The sequence below is a fragment of the Drosophila navojoa genome, chromosome X (assembly GCF_054131105.1).
Source record: "Drosophila navojoa isolate 15081-1374.11 chromosome X, UAZ_NAV_1.0, whole genome shotgun sequence".
Classification (NCBI taxonomy): domain Eukaryota; kingdom Metazoa; phylum Arthropoda; class Insecta; order Diptera; family Drosophilidae; genus Drosophila; species Drosophila navojoa.
The window spans coordinates 30,717,190-30,739,147 of record NC_142895.1 but is presented as its reverse complement, the minus strand read 5'-3'; the positions used below and the strand labels follow the sequence as shown (position 1 = coordinate 30,739,147).

General features: G+C 38.2%; 3 protein-coding genes, 2 long non-coding RNA genes and 2 other non-coding genes across 10 annotated transcripts in view; 3 read left to right on the top strand and 4 right to left on the bottom strand.

Moving 5' to 3' along the window:
- The first annotated feature begins 54 nt into the window (after window positions 1–54).
- Window positions 55–7,201, top strand: Ir21a (Ionotropic receptor 21a). Its single transcript, XM_089264634.1, has 5 exons — window positions 55–1,975; window positions 2,062–2,343; window positions 3,531–4,410; window positions 4,476–4,668; window positions 5,968–7,201. The coding sequence occupies exons 1-5, from the start codon at window positions 1,604–1,606 to the stop codon at window positions 6,773–6,775; spliced, it is 2,535 nt and encodes an 844-aa protein (XP_089120760.1). The 5' UTR covers window positions 55–1,603; the 3' UTR covers window positions 6,776–7,201.
- On the bottom strand, window positions 4,728–5,785 carry LOC149090823 (uncharacterized). Its single transcript, XR_016197563.1, has 3 exons — window positions 5,298–5,785; window positions 5,186–5,226; window positions 4,728–5,110 (listed from the first exon to the last, which is right to left on the bottom strand). It is a non-coding gene; the product is annotated as an uncharacterized LOC149090823 (long non-coding RNA).
- Window positions 7,202–7,288: 87 nt separating the features above from the next.
- On the bottom strand, window positions 7,289–10,785 carry Stt3A (catalytic subunit 3A of the oligosaccharyltransferase complex). The gene is made up of 6 exons (XM_018107190.3): window positions 10,391–10,785; window positions 9,814–10,142; window positions 9,329–9,718; window positions 8,851–9,138; window positions 8,193–8,669; window positions 7,289–8,009 (listed from the first exon to the last, which is right to left on the bottom strand). The coding sequence occupies exons 1-6, from the start codon at window positions 10,509–10,511 to the stop codon at window positions 7,455–7,457; spliced, it is 2,160 nt and encodes a 719-aa protein (XP_017962679.1). The 5' UTR covers window positions 10,512–10,785; the 3' UTR covers window positions 7,289–7,454.
- Window positions 8,066–8,152, bottom strand: LOC115565329 (small nucleolar RNA Me28S-U3344). The gene has a single exon (XR_003980794.1). It is a non-coding gene; the product is annotated as a small nucleolar RNA Me28S-U3344 (small nucleolar RNA).
- Window positions 9,211–9,292, bottom strand: LOC115565328 (small nucleolar RNA Me28S-U3344). The gene has a single exon (XR_003980793.1). It is a non-coding gene; the product is annotated as a small nucleolar RNA Me28S-U3344 (small nucleolar RNA).
- Window positions 10,786–13,625: 2,840 nt separating the features above from the next.
- Window positions 13,626–21,958, top strand: part of bves (popeye domain cAMP effector bves) — a 39,426-nt gene continuing 31,093 nt past the window's right edge. For 3 of the 4 annotated variants that reach the window (XM_089264665.1, XM_089264664.1, XM_089264662.1), the window contains exons 1-2: window positions 13,626–13,692; window positions 16,915–17,074. The gene's annotated coding sequence lies outside the window, so the exon portion shown is untranslated. The remainder of the gene's footprint in view (window positions 13,693–16,914; window positions 17,075–21,958) is intronic. The other variant, XM_089264661.1, reaches the window with a different exon arrangement.
- The window catches only part of LOC149090821 (uncharacterized), a 113,354-nt gene continuing 106,103 nt past the window's right edge, over window positions 14,708–21,958 (top strand). Inside the window, exon 1 of the long non-coding RNA XR_016197465.1 lies at window positions 14,708–14,824. This is a non-coding gene — a long non-coding RNA (uncharacterized LOC149090821). The remainder of the gene's footprint in view (window positions 14,825–21,958) is intronic.

Sequence of the window (21,958 nt, the reverse complement as noted above, 5' to 3'; positions counted from 1 at the left end):
TTATGTAATGCTCGATTAGATTGCATATTTGGCTTTACCCGTCGCAGCAACAAAATACATGCAATATAGTCAGTTCCACACACTTGGCATTAGATGGAGTCCAACTGTACGTTGAATCCACTCTTAGATATTTATGAAAACTTTCGGCTATATAGATGACGTTCAGTTACATGTACTTTCGTTTCGCGGGTATGCGGCGATATAATAATATTTAAGAAGCATTCTTAAGTGGAGCTCTTATATCAAATATTGTAGCTGTACATTTAGCAGCTTGCGAGCTCTGATTGTATAAGCTGATTTCATACAAGCTCCGGCCATCAATCGAAAGGAAGCACACCAATGCGTGCGTAGGGAACTTAAGATTGTGCAACACTTAACTCATTCGACTACCTAACGTCCGTTAATGTGTATGTATGTACATATGTACGTTTAGGCAAAAATAGAATACCTTGTGCAGCCAAGTAAATCATAACAAGTAAGAAAGCTCTAGTCGAGACTGCTCGACTACGAGATCCCCTGAACCCTACAAGCAACTGATATTTCAATAATAATTAGCACACCCACACGCACACACACACACGCATACAAACAAATACACGCACACACATACACATACAAATAAACACACGGATACCCACACACACACGCATATACAGGCGATTGCGCTTGGGTTGCGCTGCAGTGTTGTTGATATTATGAGAACTTATTTGTTGAATAACTTAATTTCCAGACGTACGATCGTAATGAAACTTTCAGAACGTAATCATGATGTTTAAATGTATGTGTATACCGAAGCACAAGTCTCTAGTATTTGATATACGACTTTTACAAAGATGATGGTGAGGGGGTGGATATAGGGGTGGGGGGGTAAATTTTAACAAAAACCGAAATTGTATAAAATGAATCTTAATATACATTTTAAATTTGGAGACTCTAGCTTGAAAGATGTAGAAGATATAATTTTTTAAGTGATCTTCGATAAGGTTTTTTATCGATAAAAAAGTATCGGAATGAGTTATCGTTTTTTAGTGATAAACTCGATATGCGCGTGATATATACGGGCATTTAAAAAAAGTTGAAGTCTCTAGCTCTTATAACTTCTGAAATCGACGCGTTCAAGCATACGGACAGACGGACGGACGGACAGACAGACGGGCAGGGCTAAATCGACTCAGCTCGTCGCCCTGATCAAGAATATATATACTTTGTGGGGTCTGCCACGCCTCCTTCTGCCTGTTACATACATTTCAACAAAACCATTATACCTTGATTTCCCATTTTCAATGGGTTCAGGGTATAATAAATAGTTCGAGCGTTATCTTTAACTGGACCGTGGCAGATGGGTGGTGTGTAAAGGGGAAAAGCAATAAAAGTGTGGTACGAAAGTGAAAACAACTAACGAGCCGCCAGCAATCAGATTCGATATATTAATAACCAACAACAGCAACGACAGCTGGGAAGCTCCAACTGGCAGGAGTCACACCTGCAATCCAATCAGAAATGCATATAATTCGATTTAGCGGCGACCTCTCGCGTGCCGGAATAGGAACAGACTGCCGTATAAAAGGCAGGCGCCACCAAGGACAGCGCCCACATTGGCAACATGTTGTTGTGGAGTACGTGTGTGCTCTGGCTGCTAGCTGCCAGCCCAGAAGTCGCATCTGAGGATTCCCGCCGGCAGTGTGTCAGCTCTCGTCTGATCGAACGACATCGCTTGAATCCCCAGCTCTATGCTAGCTGTGATATGACGCGTTTTAGGCGTCGTGTGGATGCGACATTTCGTGGTAACCCGAAGCCGCGCGCCGAGCTATTGGCCAACAAATTTCTACCGTCCTATAGCTTGGAGCAGACCAATTCGTTAGTGGAGCTCGTCACCAAAATAGCCAAAGAGTATTTGGCCAAATGCCCGCCGATCATCTACTACGACAGCACGGTGACCACGGCGAATGAGCATCTCTTGGATAAACTGTTTAAGGTGAGTATTAAGATCGCATACTCGACGTCAAAATTTATTGTCCCGACTGTCCTGCCTTACACATACATACATATGTCTGTCTGCAGACCATGCCAATGACGTTTTATCATGGCAGCATCAACGACAACTTCGAGCCGGGGAATCCCAACTTCAAAAATCACATAGATACCAACTGCAAGAGCTATATTCTGTTCCTATCCGAGCCAGTGATGGCACGCAAGATTTTGGGCCCCCAGACGGACAGTCGAGTGGTCGTTGTCTCCAGCTCGTCACAGTGGAAGCTGCGTGACTTCTTGAGTTCGGAGTCGTCATCGAATATCGTCAATCTCTTGGTCATTGGAGAATCCTTGATGTCAAGTCATGAGCGCGTGAGTATGCTCATGCTTACGAGGTAGCATTAATTCATTCACAATGGTCATCCATTCGAAATTGTTATCCTTTGTATAATACACAAACATATGTACATACATATATACCGTGACGAGCTAAATTATTGACACACTTATTTGTTAAGCTTTATAGCAATTGTTTAAGTCTTGTTTAGACTGCTCGACTAGGAGAACTTCATCATAAGACCAAGATGTGTGCACATTGAAATACGTTTTTTACAAATTGGTGGTGAAGGGGGCATGGTACCCTAAAAAGTATATATATTTTTGATCGGAACGATGAGCTTAGTCGATTAAGAAGGTATAAAAGCTAGCGACTTGAAATTTGTTTCCCTAGGTTGTATCCCGGCTCATTTTAAGTTTTCATTCAGAATCCATAACTTGTCCCGTTATTTTGGTATCGATTAAAAACATTATCGGAAATATTCATATTTTATATTTATAATTATATTTGCGACATCTTTAGAGCTAGAGTCGCCAAATTCTTAATGTAGCTTCATATGTATGTAGCTTATAGAATTTCGGTTTTTGTTGTAATTACCTACATCATTATATCAACCTCTTCACCCTTATTTTGTCAAAAGGCGTATTTCAAATAACACTATATCTCCTAGAGTGTTAAAGCTAGATCGTTAAAACTTTGCATGTGAGCTAATGTTATGAAAAAAAAATAAAGAAAAAATTATATGTCTCCGCCCACCAAGGGTGTAGCAAATCTGACCTGAAGATATAGTCATTTGTCAGAGTCAGCTATATTTTGGACACTATTGATGACCGCAAAAATGTATATCTCCTAAAGTATAAGAGCTAGAAGCCTTAAATTTAGATAGGTAAGTTACTAGCAACCTCCTCTACAGATTCCTCAAATAATATTGTTACGCCTATTTAGGGGCGTGGCATATTAGCAAATACCGTTTTGCTTTTTTCATTTTCGCGCGTAAACATCCAAATTTCGTAGCTAGATTACTGTTAGCCTGTTCTATGAGCTGGCCAAAAATGAAGTTTCTACGCCCAGTAGGGGCGTGACAAATAGAAAAAAACTGAATTTTCAACAGTATCAGAGCAAAACTTGGCTACTAAATTGCTTATGGGGTGTGAATGAGTATTCCGCAGTCGGTAACGCCTGACTGCAACGTTCTTACTTGTTTTCTCTTTTGCTTATGCAGGAGCGACCCTATGTCTTATATACGCACAAGTTATATGCAGATGGCCTGGGCTCCAATTATGGAATAGTGCTGACAAGCTGGATCCGAGGCGCCTTCTCACGCTCTCACATAAATTTGTTTCCGAACAAGTTCCAGAATGGCTTTGCCGGACATCGTTTCCAGGTATCGGCTGCCGATCAGCCACCGTTTATCTTTCGCATCCGGTCGCTGGACTCGTCGGGGATGGGACAGCTACGCTGGGACGGCGTTGAGATGCGTCTGCTGAACATGATTGCCCAGCGTCTAAACTTCAGCTTGGACATTACTGAAACGCCCAATGTTGCCGAATCGCGCAGTGCCGTAGACAGCATTCAGATGCAGATTTTACAGGGCAGCGTCGACATAGGAATGTCCGGTATTTACTTGACGGAGTCGAGGATGCTGGAGACGGATATGTCTGTTGGTCACTCGCGTGACTGCGCGGCATTCATAACGCTTGCGTCGAAGGCCCTGCCCAAATACCGGGCCATAATGGGGCCCTTTCAGTGGCCAGTCTGGGCGGCACTGGTCTCCGTGTATCTGGGTGGTGTATTTCCCATTGTCTTTACGGATCGGCTAACTCTGAGACATCTAATGGGAAATTGGGGTGAAATCGAGAACATGTTCTGGTACGTTTTCGGTATGTTCACTAACGCGTTCACATTTACGGGCAAATATGCCTGGGCCAATACAGAAAAGACATCCACTCGCCTCTTAATCGGCTCCTACTGGCTGTTCACTATTATCATAACATCCTGTTACACAGGCTCCATTATTGCGTTCGTCACACTGCCCGCCTTTCCGGATACCGTCGACTCTGTGACGGACCTGCTTGGTCTCTTCTTTCGGGTTTGCACGCTGGGTAAGAACATTATCAGCATGCTCTATTTTTAGCCATAAATGGAATTGTAAGAGCACATCTTTCAGACAACGGTGGCTGGGAGACTTGGTTCCAGAACTCCACGCATGAAGCCACGTCCAAGCTGTACAAGAAAATGGAGTTTGTTAGAACCCTGGAGGAGGGTATTGGCAATGTTACTCAGAGCTTTTTCTGGAATTACGCATTTCTCGGCTCAAAGGCGCGGCTTGAATACCTCGTTCAATCCAACTATTCTAATGAGTAAGCTCAATTTACATATTTAAACTTTAATCAGGTCAGATCGACTTTATGCCAAATTTATTTTCTCGACTAACAGATTGGCCTTTATTTCCTTTATTATTTTTTATATTTTTATACACTGAATCAGGGTATAATGGTTTTGTGAAAAGTATGTAACAGACAGAAGGAATCATCGCAGACCCCATAAAGTATTTATATTCTTGATCATGGCGACGAGTTGAGTTGATATAACCATGTTCTTCTGTACTTCCGTCCGTATGAGTGCGTCGATCTCAGAAGATACAAAAGCTAGAGAGCTGAAATTTTGTATGCATACTCTTGTATACCATACGCAGTACATGTTTGTCTTTTTGTCGATACATCATTCGATAACTTTTTTATCGAGAATAATCGAACAATTTATTTTGTTTTTTTTTTCCGCCTCATTAGAACACTTTTAGACCTGGAGATTTCAGATTTAATGTGTATATACATATGATGAATGCAAACATTTTGCAATTAAAAGATTTTATTTTACCGTTATGATTACGTCCTGAAAATTTCAATTAGATTGTCCGTCTACAAAAGAAATATATTTATCAAATAAATTCTCATATTATTGCCCACACTGCAGCGCAGACGCCACTTACTGTGCATAAAAGAAGTGCTGAATGATTAGAATATCAGCTTGGAGTGTTCAGGGTATCTCCTAGTCGAGCAGCCTCTACTAGAGCCTTCTTACTTGTTCTCCATGATGCATTTTTATTACAGCAGCGATAATCGTTTTACTTCGAACGCAGCGAGACGCGATTGTCTCGTTGTTACAGCTCTTGTCCTCAGACTAAAACCACGTCCGCAAAGCTCCAACGCTCATGCCTACGTATATTCTCTTTTTCAAATCACAACAACAATCGCGCCATACTCGGCTGAAGCATCTCTCCCGCTCTCGAGCCTCGTTCTCGGCATAGAATTTACTGCTAACTGTTATTCCTCTTTAGTCATTTACTTTGCTTCTTGCATTGTATATATTCCTGTATGTATGTAGTAGCGACACAGTCTCACCACTATGAAGTTTTATAACGTCGCAAAGAAGAATTGCATCATCACGCGGCAACGCACCAATACATTGCTAGGTCATAAAAATTTCACTTTCATGTTATCATAACATGCTCTTGTTATGTTAAATTCCCATGTTAATTACATGAATCTCTGACACGCATATGTACATAAATATAAAGCAATATACCCTTTTAATTTAGCTATAGGGTATGCAGAGATCGAATCTCTGATAGTTTAACCATTTTGCAATCTCATTTTCAGTAACTTATCGAGACGTTCGGCATTGCATCTGAGCGAAGAATGCTTTGCACTCTTTCAAATTGGATTTCTCTTTCCACGGAACTCGGTGTACAAGCGGAAGATTGATTCGATGATAATGATAGCCCAGGAGAGTGGACTGATGATCAAGCTGGGTCATGAGGTCAGCTGGGCCATGCAGAGGTCGGCCACGGGACGCCTCTTGCAGGCAAGCACCACTTCATCGCTGCGAGAAATCATACAGGAAGAGCGTCAGTTGACTACCGCTGACACGGAGGGCATGTTCCTGCTGATGGGCATTGGATATTTAATGGGCGCAATCGCACTCGTTTCCGAGATCGTTGGCGGCATCACCAATAAGTGTCGGCAAATAATAAAGCGCTCACGCAAATCCGCCTCCAGCACCTGGTCATCCCAGCACAGCTCAGCCGTTGTGCGCACTACAGCCGAGCAGCAGGCACACGACGTGCGTAAGGCGGCACGTCGGCATGCTGCCGAAGATGCCAATCAACGGATGGGATTCGGAATGCGAGAGTTCAATCTGACACGCACAACGCTGCGCGAACTGTATAATGCCAACAGGTCGGAGACCCAGCCACTGCAGCTGTGCGATTCACACCCATTGGATGCAGCTCCTTTCTCGTCGATTACCATCAACGAGGTGCCCAGTGAAGTGTATGACACCTTGGACGGTCTTGATCAGTTCATAGCCCGACTGGAGTTGGCCGATGGACAGCAAAACACCGAACTTAGCGAAAGCGATATTTCCAATGGAGGACTCGACATCGAGCCAGAACACCACATTGATTAGAGCTCGCAAACGTCGTGACTTCAACACAGAAAAAGCGCTAGAGGATATTGGAACTCGATCAACAGCAGCCCACGTCTTATATTACTATGTGTTTTAAAGTAAAACCTTAAATAAAGAAATATTAAAACGACCTATTTATTTTTTTATTAATTGGCCTTTACTTGCATTGGGCTTCTTCGATTCTCCTCTCAACCAACATACTTGATTCTCCTTTACCTTAGTCAACATTTCCCTTAACAAATGAAAGTTTTTTGTTAATTTTTATAAATTTTTTAATTTTCATGAAATTTACTTTCAGATATATATCTTTTCGATCAGATTGCCTGCTTATACCCTAGGAATATGTTCGCGTTGCTGCGCATTCGATTCATCAAACGAAGCTTTGTAAAGTCTATTAAAGCGTCTCTCAACTACGAGTAGGAGAGAGACGGATAAACACTGGAGAATATGCTCAAATGAGATTTATCATGAAAAAAAATTAATAATATTAATTATAGAATTACAATAGAGCACTGAACTAAAATTAAAGCTATGCTTAATGAATGTACAAATTACAGAATGTTTTTAAATAGACGTCTATCGGTCGAAAGAATGCATGCGAATATGTTAGAGAGACATAGAAAACGAAAAGGAGAGTGTGTGCAAGCGAGATAGTGAGCAGGAGAGCACTCGTAGCTGTTTAGACCCCTCGATTTGGCAAGTCCTTCACTTTGTAAATGCGCACTAGCCAGTGCTCAGTAGTATAAGCCTCTTCGAGTACATCGAGCTCAAAGTCCTTGTTGCCGATCTCAGCGGCGCGCACGCGATCATATCCCTGCGCTTTGCCGCCCTCTGTATACATTTGCCCAAACCGATAATAGCACATCTTGTACATGAGGCAATTTAGCAGGGTGGGGGAGCCCTCTTTATCGACTCGGAACTCGCCATTGGCCGCATAGTAGTCCTTCTCTTTGATGTGCGCGCCGCGATCGGTGCTGCCACCAATACGCACCATCCACAGGAACTTATTGATATCGTCGGACGAGTAACCCGTCAGTCCACCGAAAATGACCAGCACATAATCAACGTCCAGCTCACGCATAATTTCGTATGCCTTCTCTTCAGATGAGGCCATTGCCTGGCCCACACGAGAAATATGTGTATTGTTCCAGGTGTTGTTGTCAACTAATATCGTTCTATTCGCCATTGCTGTTATTTGATAGCCGTAATCCCACCAGGACATGATGCGCGCATCCTAAGAAATACATTATTGTTAGTATTTTGCAAATGAAATACTTAAGAAACTGATTCCGCACATTCAGCAACATTTTGTTAGTACTCATTATGTTTCATACTCTTCCTATCAAGAATATAACAATTGTATTCATCAGCTGTGCGCAATCTATCTTTCTCTCTGTTTCATACTGAGCCTACTCACTTCAGGCGTATTCATTTGCAGCCAGTAATAAGCCTCGCGGAAGTCGTCAAAGATGATGCGGCCGCCATCGTGGGAGCGTGCGCTGAGCACAATGCTTGGAGAGGAGTAGGCCTCAGAGGTCACCCAAGTACAATGGAACGTATAGACGATAAGCATCAGCGTTATTATGGAAACAAATCCAATGGCCACCTCACTCTTGACGCCGCCTGTTTGCTGTTCCAGTTTTTTATGCTGTCTTTTGCTTTCTGAAGCCAACTTTGCACCACCTGCGTCTACACTCTTGATGTATTTGGCCAGCAGATGAGATATGGCAATGCCAGACAGAATACACATCACGGGCGCCAACACAAGCATTAGACGCACCATGACGCCAGCGAAGTAAATGCTGGTCACGCCATACAATATTATAAAGATATTGGAATCTGTTAACCGCGCGAAACAGAAATAAAGGCCAGCGGGAAATAGGAAGACAAGAATCTAAAATGGAAAGGAGACTCAAATTAATAAATGGTTTGTGAATAGACTTGACGGAAATGCCGTTTCATCAGCGATCAAAGTGCTTGTAATCAATGAGTACATTAAGGCGCTAGTCATTAATATCATGTTTTGATGTCATCATCTGATTAGATGCTTTGCTGCAAGTAGCACAATACTTTACCTGCAGATCGAAGTAGAATGATGACCATGATGTGGGCTGATGCTCCGACACGGACGCAATAATTGGAATATGATTCTTGGCATAAGATGGATCCAGCAACGAGTAAAAACGACCCGTCCAAGGCGACACCTTACCCGTTATCGTCAACACGGTTCCAATAATCAATACCACGCTTATCACGCTCGAAACCAGGGTTTTGAATAGAATTTCAAAGTGATCCTTAGGCATACGCGAGCGTAGATAATCCACAAAAGCGTGTATCTGGCATAGACCGAATACACCCAATGCCTGAAAGAGATCAAAATGCAAAAGATGAGCTCAAACATAGATAAGAATAGGTAAAACTAGTAAAACACACTTTTTTAATCAGATTAGTATATAGTACTCATTATGTTTCATACTCTTCCTATCAAGAATTACATAAATATTCATCATATTGCCGAACCAAACAAAATCTAATTGAAATTGTGTGACTTACCAACATGTGCTCAGAGCTCTGGATGGGCTGAAAGCCGACAAACGAAATCTGCATGGAGAGAATAGTGCCAACGCAATATAGAGTGCTATATGCGATATAAATGCGGTGCGAAAAACGCCCAGTAAACATCAGTGCAATCACATGAAGCGGGATGAGATTGATGAGGAACACATAACCACCCCACGAAGAGACCATGTAGAAATAGGCAAGCGCTGACACTGCCGACCAAAATATGGTGCCCGTTTTCACTGCCTTGATCCACAGATAGTAGGTGAAGAGCATGCAGAATATAGCAATGCCTTCGTTGTCATAAGAACCAGCCACGGAACGCGATATGTAGCCCGGTACGATCGATATAAGCGCTGCGGCAACCAAACCGGCGCCAGTGCTCTGCAAATGTTTAACAATACTCTCAATTAGATTCGCGCACGTGTTTGGTCTTAACCTCAATATATGTACATATGTACGATCGAAGTGGTACTCACGTGTATTTCCTTGGTCAGTGCATAGGTGACAAGAGTCGTGAGCGAGGAGAAGAACGGTGCCAAAAATACGCAGACATTACGTATGTCAATAGTTATGTTTAGCAACCACATGAGCCTGTATAGTGCTGCCGAGGTAACCATCAATCCAGGGTAAATTGTGCCGCCAATGATGCGGCCCAGGGGATACCAGGCACGATCATCGAACCAATTATGGAATTTGTAAAACCCTTGTTCGGCCAGGAACCGCGTGGTGCGGTAATTAAAATATGGATCGAATTCATGAATAACGCTTTCAAACCGTAGCACGGAGAACAAGCGTGTGGCGAACGCTACAAATGGAAAAAGGAAGAGGATGCGAGCTATAATCGATCGTACAAAACTTCGCTCCGATAATTCGATAATAGTTTAGTTATATTTCACACTGCTGATTATCTCGATACGATATATCGATATACAATTGATTCTCCAATTTCACATATACATATGAATTTAAACATGCGCAACTACCTACATATATACACACTAGCTGGTCGCAACGCCCCCGCAAATACAACTTAACATTTTGCAAAAAACTCACATAAGACAGCGGCCAAAATAAGTATTGCTAGCTTAACAAGATGCTCTCGTTTTTCCCATGTTAGGAATCCCCGTGCTTTTGTCGCCGCACCGCTGCTTCCACCGGTAATATCCACGGTCATGGTCGATGTTTGCGTTCCGGTATTGGCTGATTCTCTACTGCTAAGAAATGCCGGCGCGGCTTTTCAACGTTAATTAGTTTGTTGTCTAGGTCAAACTACACGCAATTCCACACAAGGGAAGGCACATTAAGTACAACACAATTCTTCACATTACCTGCGCTCTTTACAATACGCAGAACGGCTTAGAAAACAAGATATATGAAAATAAATATAGCGCAGCTTCGTGGCACCCTAAAGGAAAATTCGCTAGACGCTCGACTTTTGAGCAATATTATCGATAAGTTCGTGCATGTACCGTGTAATCGATGATTCTTACTTTTTAGCAATCACAACGATAACTGAATCCATGAATTGAGCGCCGATCAGATTTTTTTCTTCTGATTTGTCCAATCAGAAATGCAAATAATTTGTATTTGCCTATTGCATGCCAAGCATATTAGTATATACGAAAACAAGTGAATCGTTTCTTTTGCTTACGCATATTTTAAAATTAATAAATGTATATACAGACATACATATGTACGTTAGCATATTTACATACTACTGCTTGCGAAGCAATGCTTTACGGCCGTCCCGCAAGCATCTCGCACTATCCTAGCCACCACGCAACTTGCACCTTGTATTATTAAAACTGTTAATAAACGAATAAATATTTACATACTTGGGCATGCTTAAATATATTAATGTATATGTATATACATATGTATGTATGTATTACTGAGAGTTGGTAGCTCATATAATGTTTGTGCCCTGTAGCACTGACCAAACAACACAACACTTTGTACTACATGTCTAGTCTATGTGTTGTTTGGTCAGTGCCTGTAGGTATATATGTAAGTACATACATACATATATAATTACATATGTATGTATGCATGTTATCGTATGTCGAAAATTTTAATGTTACAGAAGCTTTTTCTTAATTTTTTTGTTATTGTATGTTAGTATACATACGTTTAAGTTCAAATTTTCCGAAACTAGAGCTAATTAGTTGTTACTTTTTGCGAGTATGTACATGTACATACACACATACATACACATTTCATTTTTCATTGAAATCTCAATTTCTCAAAAAGTCAACATACGAGCATTTCGCGGGAATGCGACGATATGTACATGTATGTATGTATGTACATACATATGTATACAACTCTTATCAAGATTTAGAAAGAGAAAACTATTTATGTTCCATTATACGTACACCAAAAAATTTACGGCAAAAACCTTGTTTTTATATTACAGACGCGTTTTGTTCGTGGAGTGCTGATTGCAAGTGATGAATTGTTATAACACTGATATACACTATAGGAAATACGATCAAACATTTTAAAAATTCGCGCGCCCAGTTTGATACTTAGTTTTGACCGCTTTGAGAATTAGAGCTGGAGAACCATCGATAGTATCGATGAAACTATAGTTTTCGATACATCGATGGTTGATATATTAACAATTTAATCTTGTCATTTTTATTTGTATTTATGTTTACATAGTAACTATTGCAAATCAAGATTGTAGCGAACAAAAGCAATCTGTTTCCTCTATACTGACAGTTCCCCTTTTAATATGAAAAAATTTGTCGCTACGTAATATTAATATATTCTGGGATTTCTTAGACATACTTACATATGTACATAATGTTCTTTTTCGAGTCCATCTGATAACGCCGACGCCCCCATAACCGATCACAAGCTACACAAAATGTGTGTCGTGTGTGAAAGCACTGGTGAAAGTGAATGGAGCTTTTAATTTTTTATATGTTTTATATTACTTGTTAGGAAACAAGTGATAAAAACGCTTTGTCGTGTATTTTCAAGAAAACTGGAGTTAATGTACCAGTTTTGTCGAACTTTAGCATACATAGTATGTGAATATGCATTTAATGTGTATGGAATGTTTCGATGTAACCATCGATAATATCAATAGTTTAAACCATCGTTGGGAAAACCATCGAGAGTACCGTCTCTATCGATGATTCTCCAGCTCTATAGAAAATCATGTGCATAGTATGTGTCAGCTGTTCGTGATGTGTCATACGTGATATCGATATTATTATGCTTTCAACAATACTATATGAGTCTCTCACAATTTAGTAAAGAACTATTGGTTGGCTTTATCAATCTCTCTGCACATGTCGTCACAATTTAAATGTTTGTTTACAAGTTATATGATATATTTTAAAAGAATAATTGAAAGCCATGCAGAAGTATATATAAAAATATAGTTTTTTTCATTTCTCTAAACAGTATGTATTCACAATAAATTGTGTAAATTCATATTTTTACAAATACTGTTAAATATTCTGGTTTGCACTTTAACCGATCAAGGTTCTTCAAATTTAAAATGACATTAACGAATAGTCAATCATTTTTCGGCGGCTTATCGCTCGTGCCTAAAACTATTACGTTGTGACGTCACATCAACCATAATTTACTCTCTCTAGCGAATGCCGACAGCGGGACCTGCGCAATGCAATAATCGTATTCATTAAGCCGCGGTCGTCCGGTCGTCGTTGTCGTTGCTCTCGCGCGGACGTCGTCGCTGCTCTGCCGACTTATTGTTATTGTTTTTACTTTAAAGTGATAGTGTTTTTTTTTTATTTAGCAACTCAAGCCACGCATTGGCTCCAACTGGTAAATTTAATATGTAATTGCAATTAACCATACAGTGTTTTCATGGGAACCTACCCATGTGCATGTGCGTTTGTGTGTGTGTTAAACAGAAATTGTTTTTTTGCAAGCCCAGCCATATACTAACTTAAAAATACACACACATATATATACAAATAAAAAAATATATACATATGTAACTAGTTAAGATGTTAAAATGTATGTACATAACCTAAACGAAGGGCATTCGCCGCAGCAGCCGCATCAGCAGTTAACAACAATGTTGTGTTTGTGATACATACATATGTATGTATATGTATGTACATAAACGTATTTGTTGTTACTTGTTCTGTATACTTTTTTTGTAACTCAGAGTAAGTGTGCATGCGAGCATATATGTACATACATGTATATGTATGTATGTATACATATACATATATGAACTTACACTGTTATGTATTAGAGTAAATTGTAATAATATCGCTTAAATATGTCAACTGTTATGCAGCGCAGGGAACCGCCTACAATTAAAGCAGCACCAGCAACAACAGTACGAACCGCAACGACTTAATGTGGTAAGTTGACAGAAGCATATGTGGGTGCGGGAAAGGGGTGTCTCCTCTGTAGTGCATGGCAAAAAAATAAAAAAAAAAAAAAAAAATATATATATATATATATATATATATATGTATATATATATATATATATATATATATATATATACGCGCACATACAAATATAGGCTTGCATGTGCTCATACAATTTTCAAGAATGGTGAAAAATCGAACATCAACGCGCTGCCAAGCGGGTGGTGCAGCTAGCGGCAACGGCGGTGGTGGTGACGGTGGCAGTTGCATGCACACGCACACGCGAATAGAAAATAACAGAATGCTTTGATATGTGTCATAGAAGAAGAAGAAGAAACTCACCAACGACTCTCTCCCTTTCCTGACCACAACCTCAGCCCTCCTCCGTGGCGTTGTCGTTCTTTCTTCTTATTGCGCTTATCCAGTATATATATATATATATATATATATATATATATATATATATATATATATATATATATATATATATATATATATATATATATGTATATATATATATATATATATATATATATATATATATATATATATATATGTATATATATATATACATTTGTACAATTGGATCATACCAGGGCTGCAAGCACATAAACGGGAAATGCAGTTAAAATGATCATCTCCAGCGAAATGAAATATTTGAAGAATTCTTAGAATATAGTAATATTATATTATATATTATAATGCCTGCATATAGCTTCATGTGTTTGCTTATACATATATGTATATACATCTTCTATATATATAAAAAAGAGTTGTGAAAAGTGTTCCTACACTTATAACTCGAGATCTGCTGGACCAATTTTCATGGTTTTTGATTTGTTGGATTTGTCTCCATGGACATGGATAGTAGATCTTAAAAATACTGAAAAAATTTGACGAATACTTGAAAAACGCTGTTTTTTTTCCCTAAAGATTCAAATTTCTATTGTTACTCAGTAGGCTTGATAACAGTGACAGTTTTCGGTCCTGCTCTCATATAAACAAATGTAGTCAGTCAGTCTACGGCACAGCCTCAGGCGAACCTGACTATTCATAAAAAAAGCACATTTGATAAAAATGGTACGCGTGCATACAGAAGCTAAATATCTCGAAAGTTCAGGTATTTGTTTGTCTCAAACATAAATTTGGGTAAATTATTTATATTTATATTTCTCGATTGTTTTATGTGGTTTTGTGCGAGGGCATATTCAGTATTACTATTAATAAAAATGCCGCATCCTAGAAGATCTAATCTTTCCCGGCGGACCCATGATGCAATTAGGCAACGGAATAACGCGAGTCAATTATCTGACGAAGAACGAGAAATCGCCCGAGAAAGGCGCCGCGTTAGTATCCAGCAAAGAAGGTCCTTAATTCGTGCGTCTCAAAGAGAGGCAGCCCGTGATACGGCAATAAGAAATGGCTCAAAGCATCAAAGCTGTGGCGATATGTAACCAAAATTCAACTGTCTGTAAATATGAGAGTTGCATTGTTGAACGATCTATCTGCTGATGGTTTCTCGAAGCAATTGCTGAATATCGGTAATGGCCGTATTCCTGTTGACGAATCGAATGGCTTGATTTCATTTCCTCAAAATTTTTGCAATTTTGTCTCATTAAAAGATGAGCTTATCAACAAAGTATTTCCGAATATCATTGCTGTCCACAAAAATACTAAATGGTTAAGTGAGCGAGCATATAATGATGTGGATGACCATAATCTTATAATTCAAAATAAAATCGTTGGTACTCTGTATTCATTCAAATCTATCGACTGTGTAACAAACGAAGAAGAAGCCACTAATTATGCAACTGCATTTTTGAACTCCTTGGATGTGCCTGGTTTACCACCGCACAATTTACAACTGATAACTCGGTAGTTATCATGCTTAGAAATTTAAACCAACCAAAACTGCAATGGAACGCGTTTGGTGATAAGAAAACTGATAAGCAATGTGATTCACGCGTCGATACTCAAAAGAAAAATTGAAAGATGAAGTTCTTATTCCTAGGATTCCGATGATCCCAACAGATATGCCCTTTGAGTTTAAACGAATTCAATTCCCGATTCGTCTTGCCTTCGCCATGACGATCAACAAATCACAGGGCCAATCTTTCACTATTTGTGGCCTCAATCTAAAAAATTCGTGTTTTTCTCATGGTCAACATGGTCAATTGTACGTGGTTTGCTCACGTGTTGGCAAACCATCCGCATTATTTGTTCTTGCACCTGAACAAAAAACAAAGAATGTCGTTTACCACAAGGTGCTTGAATCAAAATCCGATTAATAAATTAATCAGTGTATCCCAACCTGAACAACATTGCTTTCAACAATTTGTTACCTAGAAATAATGTATAGGGCATTGCAACGTTTGCCGGGCCAGCTAGTATGTATATAAATATCTCAGTAGTAGTTCAGTATTAAAAAAAAAATAATAATGCAGGTAATACTCATAGGCATAGAAGGGCAATTTATCTCAGTAGTAGTTCAGTATTAAAAAAAAAATAATAATGCAGGTAATACTCATAGGCATAGAAGGGCAATTTATTTATAAAAAACTAAGTTATTCAGAAATAACTTTCTTGTTAATATTTAAGATTTGTGATTTCGAATTGTGTTATAAATATTTTTTTATAATATCTGGAAATACCGATGCATCAATAGAATTCAAATTTTGACAATTTAGTTGAATCTGAAATTCAAAAAGTTTGATTTAATAGTTTAAAATTCAGTGATTCAGTTCTTAGAAGAGTCGATGTGATGATCCATTGTACTTCTCATACATATGCATAATCTCAGTACTGATGAGAATATTTTAATGTCGCCAAACCCTCGTTTGATTGCTTGCAAGTAGCGCTCATGCATATGCACATACACATACGCATACAAGACCGGCTTTGTTGGCAGTTGGGAACATGTGTATGTATATATGTACATATGTGTAGCTAGCTGAAAATTTCAATGGAATATAATGCGGGGCTTTCAATCTGAGTTGAGCTCGTTGCAAGACTACAACAATAACAAATAGTTTCATTGTGTAAATCATAGTCCAGCATAGTATTGTCGAGATATAGTACATATACTTATATTAATGCATATTCGCATTGTAATGAACAATGCCTGATATCTATTAAAACAAACTTATTTCTAGACATCTTATTCGTGTACTCTATACTCTCTTCTTATTCTTATTATTTTCTTATTTCTAGACATCTTATTCGTGTACTCTATACTCTCTTCCCTGCTTTAAGAAGAATTATTGAAATATTTGTTTCTCGAACGCTGCTGGGGATCTTGTAGCGAGCAGTCTCGATTAGACCTTTCATACTTTTTATTTAAAAATGTGTAATGCTGATTTAATGGACAAAGGTAAGATACTGTTTAAAGTTATAATATAAGATAATATAATACCCTGAAAAAAGAATCCAGGGTAAAATGATTTTGTTGAAATGTATGTAACAGGTAGAAGGAGGCCTGGCCGACCGTACATAGCGCGCGCATCCCGTTATTTTTTATCGATTAAAAACCTTATCGAGAATCTGTTATAAAATTATATCTGCTACATCTTTAGAGCTAGAGTCTCCAAATTCTTAATATTTTAAATATATGTATATATATACACTTATGATAAAAATAATAGGTACACAAAATTTTTTTTAGAGATTCTGTCATAACTAATTAATTTTGGATATTTTTGAAAAAAATAAAAATTGATGGTAACTTTAAGGAAACCATCTGGCAATGTGATGCATGCCAAAACAAATTTTGTATTTTCCCGTAAATTTATTGTAGTCACAATTCATTGAAAAGAGCTTGCTGAAAATAATAGGTACACTCGATTTCTTCAGTCTGGAAAAAAATTTTAACCAAAGAAAAATGTGTTTTATTGTTATAAAATATTAAGTAGTCTTCACAGAGATGTTATAAGTAATAAAAAAAAAAATCAATATCATATGTAGATGGGTCGGAATATTCATTGTTCTAGAGCGGAACGCAGAACTGCTAAAAACCTTATAGGGAGTGGCAAATCTTTGCGGGAAATCGCCAAACTGATGAACAGATCTCTTTTGCTATAAGGGTGCAAAATAAAAAAGAAACACGTGGACGTTCATCAAAAACCACAGCAGAACTGGACAGATGCATTACAAGAATTGCAGAATCCGACCCTTACAAATCTTCAAGGGTCAATGCATCCGAAATAGATAATATTATTGATGCTTCTTTAATTGGGAGATGACTATATATAGCTAAGCTACCAGGTCGTATCGAAAAAATAATTCTTTAATACGCATCAAAAAATTTGATGATGATGCAAAACTTTTGCTGAAGACCACATCACCTGGGAAAGATCTGAATGTCAAAAAAAGTTGCGTACTATCTTATTTATCGACGGAACCAAAATTTACCTATATAGAAATGACTATTCTAGACATGTAAGAATCCCTAAAGGGAAAAAATTGGATCCTCGCTACACAAAAAAAATAGTGAAGCATGGCGGTGGGAACATTATGGTATGGAGATGCTTCTCTTGGTATGGAGTATATCCGATTTCCCTAATATCTGGCATTATGAGTACAGCTATATCAATTGTTATCTCCATTGGAGAAATTTTCCGACTGAGACCTGCCAAACTTGAATTAGGAGTATCCGCCCAAGCGGATAGAAAAAATTATTTAAAATAAAGGAGGATATATAGGATATTAATCCAAAAATATAATAGCAAAAGATTTTGAATGATTTGAAGATCAAAAATTTAAATACAACTTTCCAAAGTAAAGTGTACCTATTATTTCAGTCAAGCATCAAAGCTGCACTTTTGATTTTTTGTTTGTAACTTTTGAAAAAATAAATTTGTTTTTTTCTTAATTTACTTATTTTCATTTATATATACCTAAAACAGAAATGTGCATTAAAATTTTAGTGTTTAGGGCAGTAGAAAAAATGTTTTGCTAAACTAAACTCAATTTTAAGAAGTGTACCTATTATTTTCATCATGAGTGTATATGTATATATTTTAAATATACGTATATGTACATATACAAAATTGTTTTTGAAATGTCCGTATATAGCGCGCGTATATCGAGTCAATCACTAAAACGCGATAACTCATTCCGATATTTTATCGATAAAAACCTTATCGAAGAACAGTTATAAAATAATATCCCCCACATCTTTAAAGCATAAAAAAAAGTTCATAATGATAAGAATATTAGCTTGAAGGGTTCAGGGTATATCCTAGTCGAGCAGTCTCGACTAGAGCCTTCATACTTGTTTACTAGTATAAAAATAGAGACTTGTGCTTTAGCAATTTTATTTTTATAATCACGCTCGTAATGATAGCACATCCACAAGAAAAGGTTTTAAACAAATAAGATCCCGTAGTAAGCCAACACTACAGCCAATGCGTGAATATGCTTGCATACCTACATATGTGTTTCTTGTATAAGCAGAAAGACGCGAAGAATTATTGTGAAATATCAATTCCTCGAAGGGTTCAGGAGATCTCCGGGATAGTCGAGTCGAGCAGTCGCGACTAGAGCTTTCTTACTTGTTACTATCGTTTTTACTGTCTCTCTTTTGTTTTTTCGTGGGAAACGGAAATTTTAAAAAGCTGTCGACAATTGTCGACTCTAGTTTCTCTTTCTGCGTGTTTTTAGCTGTGCCTAGGCAAATTAGAGCCTGCGGCACTTTGCCACATCTTCGGCAGCTTCAGCGTTACATCCAGCCCCGTATCCAGCGTTGTTAAAAAGAAATGGACTCGATGAAGCTTTCAACAATGTATAATTAATAGATGGCCTACTTCAATCAGGTTAAAGTATCTATGAGTCGCTCGTTTTCTCATTTGTTGTGCTTCCCCATTGGGATTTGGCGAACAATTTCTAATTAGACAATTTGTGATGATACGTTGCGATGTGACGCGACGAGTCGTTTTAAAGTTGTTGTTAGGCTTTTAATAAGAAAATACCAATTAAAACATACAAATTGATGATAATGTATATCTCTGAGGTAACAGAGTGCCGATGTTCCTTCAGGCAACAATTTTGTCCTACTTAATTTGCAAACAGACTGTGGAACTTCAGATAGAGAAGACGACGTCATTCTATGGAAAGTAGGAGTGCGAGAGACAGAGTAATAGAGTGTGTCAGAGAAAGAAAGAGAGAGATAGCGTGATAGAGAGAGAGAGAGAGCGCGAAAGAAAGATGAGAGGTAGAAGTGAGACAGGAGATGAGATAATGAAATGAAAACGATAAAAAAGGGGGAAAACAGGGTAAGATAAGAGGGGCATATACTGATAGGCAAAAAAGCAGATTAGTAATCGTAATCCTCCTAAAACGAAGCTCTTCATAAATTATAATAAAACGTATTTATATATATATATAGTGTGTAGTTTATAGGATACATACATATATATTCACAGCTTAACTTGAAAGCCCATCCACAATAGTCGTTAAGAGATCGACTTTTCTATGTCTCTTTTGATTCGACTTTGGCTAAGTAAGACAAACATATCAATTAAATGGTCAAATGCAATTTAAACGATTTTTGTAACCCACAAGTGAAAATTTGTGCACATGTATGTACATACATATATGAGTGTAAGTGTGTGAGTGTGGGTAGCTAAATACTTATATTAGTGTTTATGTGTGTGTGTGCGTGTACCTTACACAAAACTTGAGCCCAGCCATCGCAAAATGATTGAAATGATTGTTGTTATTTTTCAAGGCAACAAAACGCGATGACTTCATCTGCTTTGACCATTTTCTTGTTTTCAGTTCAAATCGACATAATATGTACATATATATGCATGTGTGTTGCTCGAATTTGTGTATATGTATATGTACTGTCTATGATTGTCTGTGTGTGTGAGTGCTTTGGTGCGTTTGTGCTACACACTCCCATGAAAAAGAAAACGTTGGCGTTGGCGTTGGCGTTGGCCATTGTCATGTGTGTGGCTCTTGCAGCTGTTCGAGTTATAATCACACAGGCCAACAGACAAACAATCTGAAAGCTGCCTCTACGCAAAAGCGCTTTGTTTGGCTAGAAGTTACCCTGTTTATATACATACGTACATATATTGTAGAACGCTACATTATTGGCTTATTTAATAATGATGACGCTCGTTGTAAATGGCTAAAATTAGTTTACACTTCAATTGGGGAACTTTTCCTTAGGAACTTTCTTACCTTCTTTAAGTTTCTATTGTATTGTATTTACTGTCTTAGATCGTATAGAATCTTTTGTAAGGATAAATTTACTAGTCTTGCTTAAAGATAAACTATAGATTAAATAATAAATGTATGGGCCAATTTGATATGGGAAAAAATTAAGGATATATTTATTCAGCTCATATATTCATATGTATGTAAATATAAGTCAGGTTGTGATGTATTCCACTTAATATATACTGTTCCCTTCACTTCTTTTCTTCTGAATTTCTTCTGTTCTTGTCTCTTGCGTCTTCTTTCTTCTGTCTTTTCATCTTCTGTTATACCTGTTCTATAACATTTCTTACCTTTTATTCTATATACATATGATACCATTCTGCGCTATATTCTAATATTTCATTTTCTCCTCTCTTCTATATTCTCTTCAATAACTTATGCAATCCTCTTCTCTTCTTATATCTTATATTCCTTTTTTAATTCGGTATGTAGCATAACTTAAAGCAGAGTTTGCTATGCCTATTTGTAGTTTGCACATGGTATATAATAACATAATATGCCAAGTGTTGAGTAATCAACAATTAATACTTTTGTTGTTGCTGCTCTTTGTGGTAGTTCGCCTTTGGTCTGACCGCTTTTAGAAAAAACCAGAATATGACCAACAACTTTGTCACAAATTGATTATTCAAAACTTCCTCAAGCTCGTCCGTCTCACGCCCTCTTTCTCTCTCTCTCTCTCTAACTCTGTCTGGCGTCTTTGTGGCTATTGGTTACATGTAGTGGGATATTTGCATGTAAATACCGGAAATGTTCATTTGTCCATTTAGCCAGCTCTTGACAATAGGCGCCGCGCCATTACTCGGACTGCTTTCGGCTTCGCTCTTATGAATTGACCCGCTTAATTTGGGTCAAACGCACAACCTGTTTTTATACCCTGAACCCATTGAAAATGGGAAATCAGGGTATAATGGTTTTGTAGAAAGTATGTAACGGGCAAAAGGAATCATCGCAGACCCCATAAAGTATATATATTCTTGATCACGACGACGACGAGAGTCTATATAGCCCTGTCCGTCCGTCTGTATCAATG

Coding starts and splice junctions, on each gene's coding strand:
- Ir21a (XM_089264634.1), top strand. CDS start 1,604: ATGTTGTTGTGGAGTACGTGTGTGCTCTGGCTGCTAGCTGCCAGCCCA. Junction 1,976..2,061: donor TCTTGGATAAACTGTTTAAG/GTGAGTATTAAG, acceptor GTCTGTCTGCAG/ACCATGCCAATGACGTTTTA. Junction 4,669..5,967: donor CAATCCAACTATTCTAATGA/GTAAGCTCAATT, acceptor TCTCATTTTCAG/TAACTTATCGAGACGTTCGG.
- Stt3A (XM_018107190.3), bottom strand. CDS start 10,511: ATGACCGTGGATATTACCGGTGGAAGCAGCGGTGCGGCGACAAAAGCA. Junction 10,143..10,390: donor TATTTTGGCCGCTGTCTTAT/GTGAGTTTTTTG, acceptor TTCCATTTGTAG/CGTTCGCCACACGCTTGTTC. Junction 9,139..9,328: donor AGAGCTCTGAGCACATGTTG/GTAAGTCACACA, acceptor GATCTCTTTCAG/GCATTGGGTGTATTCGGTCT.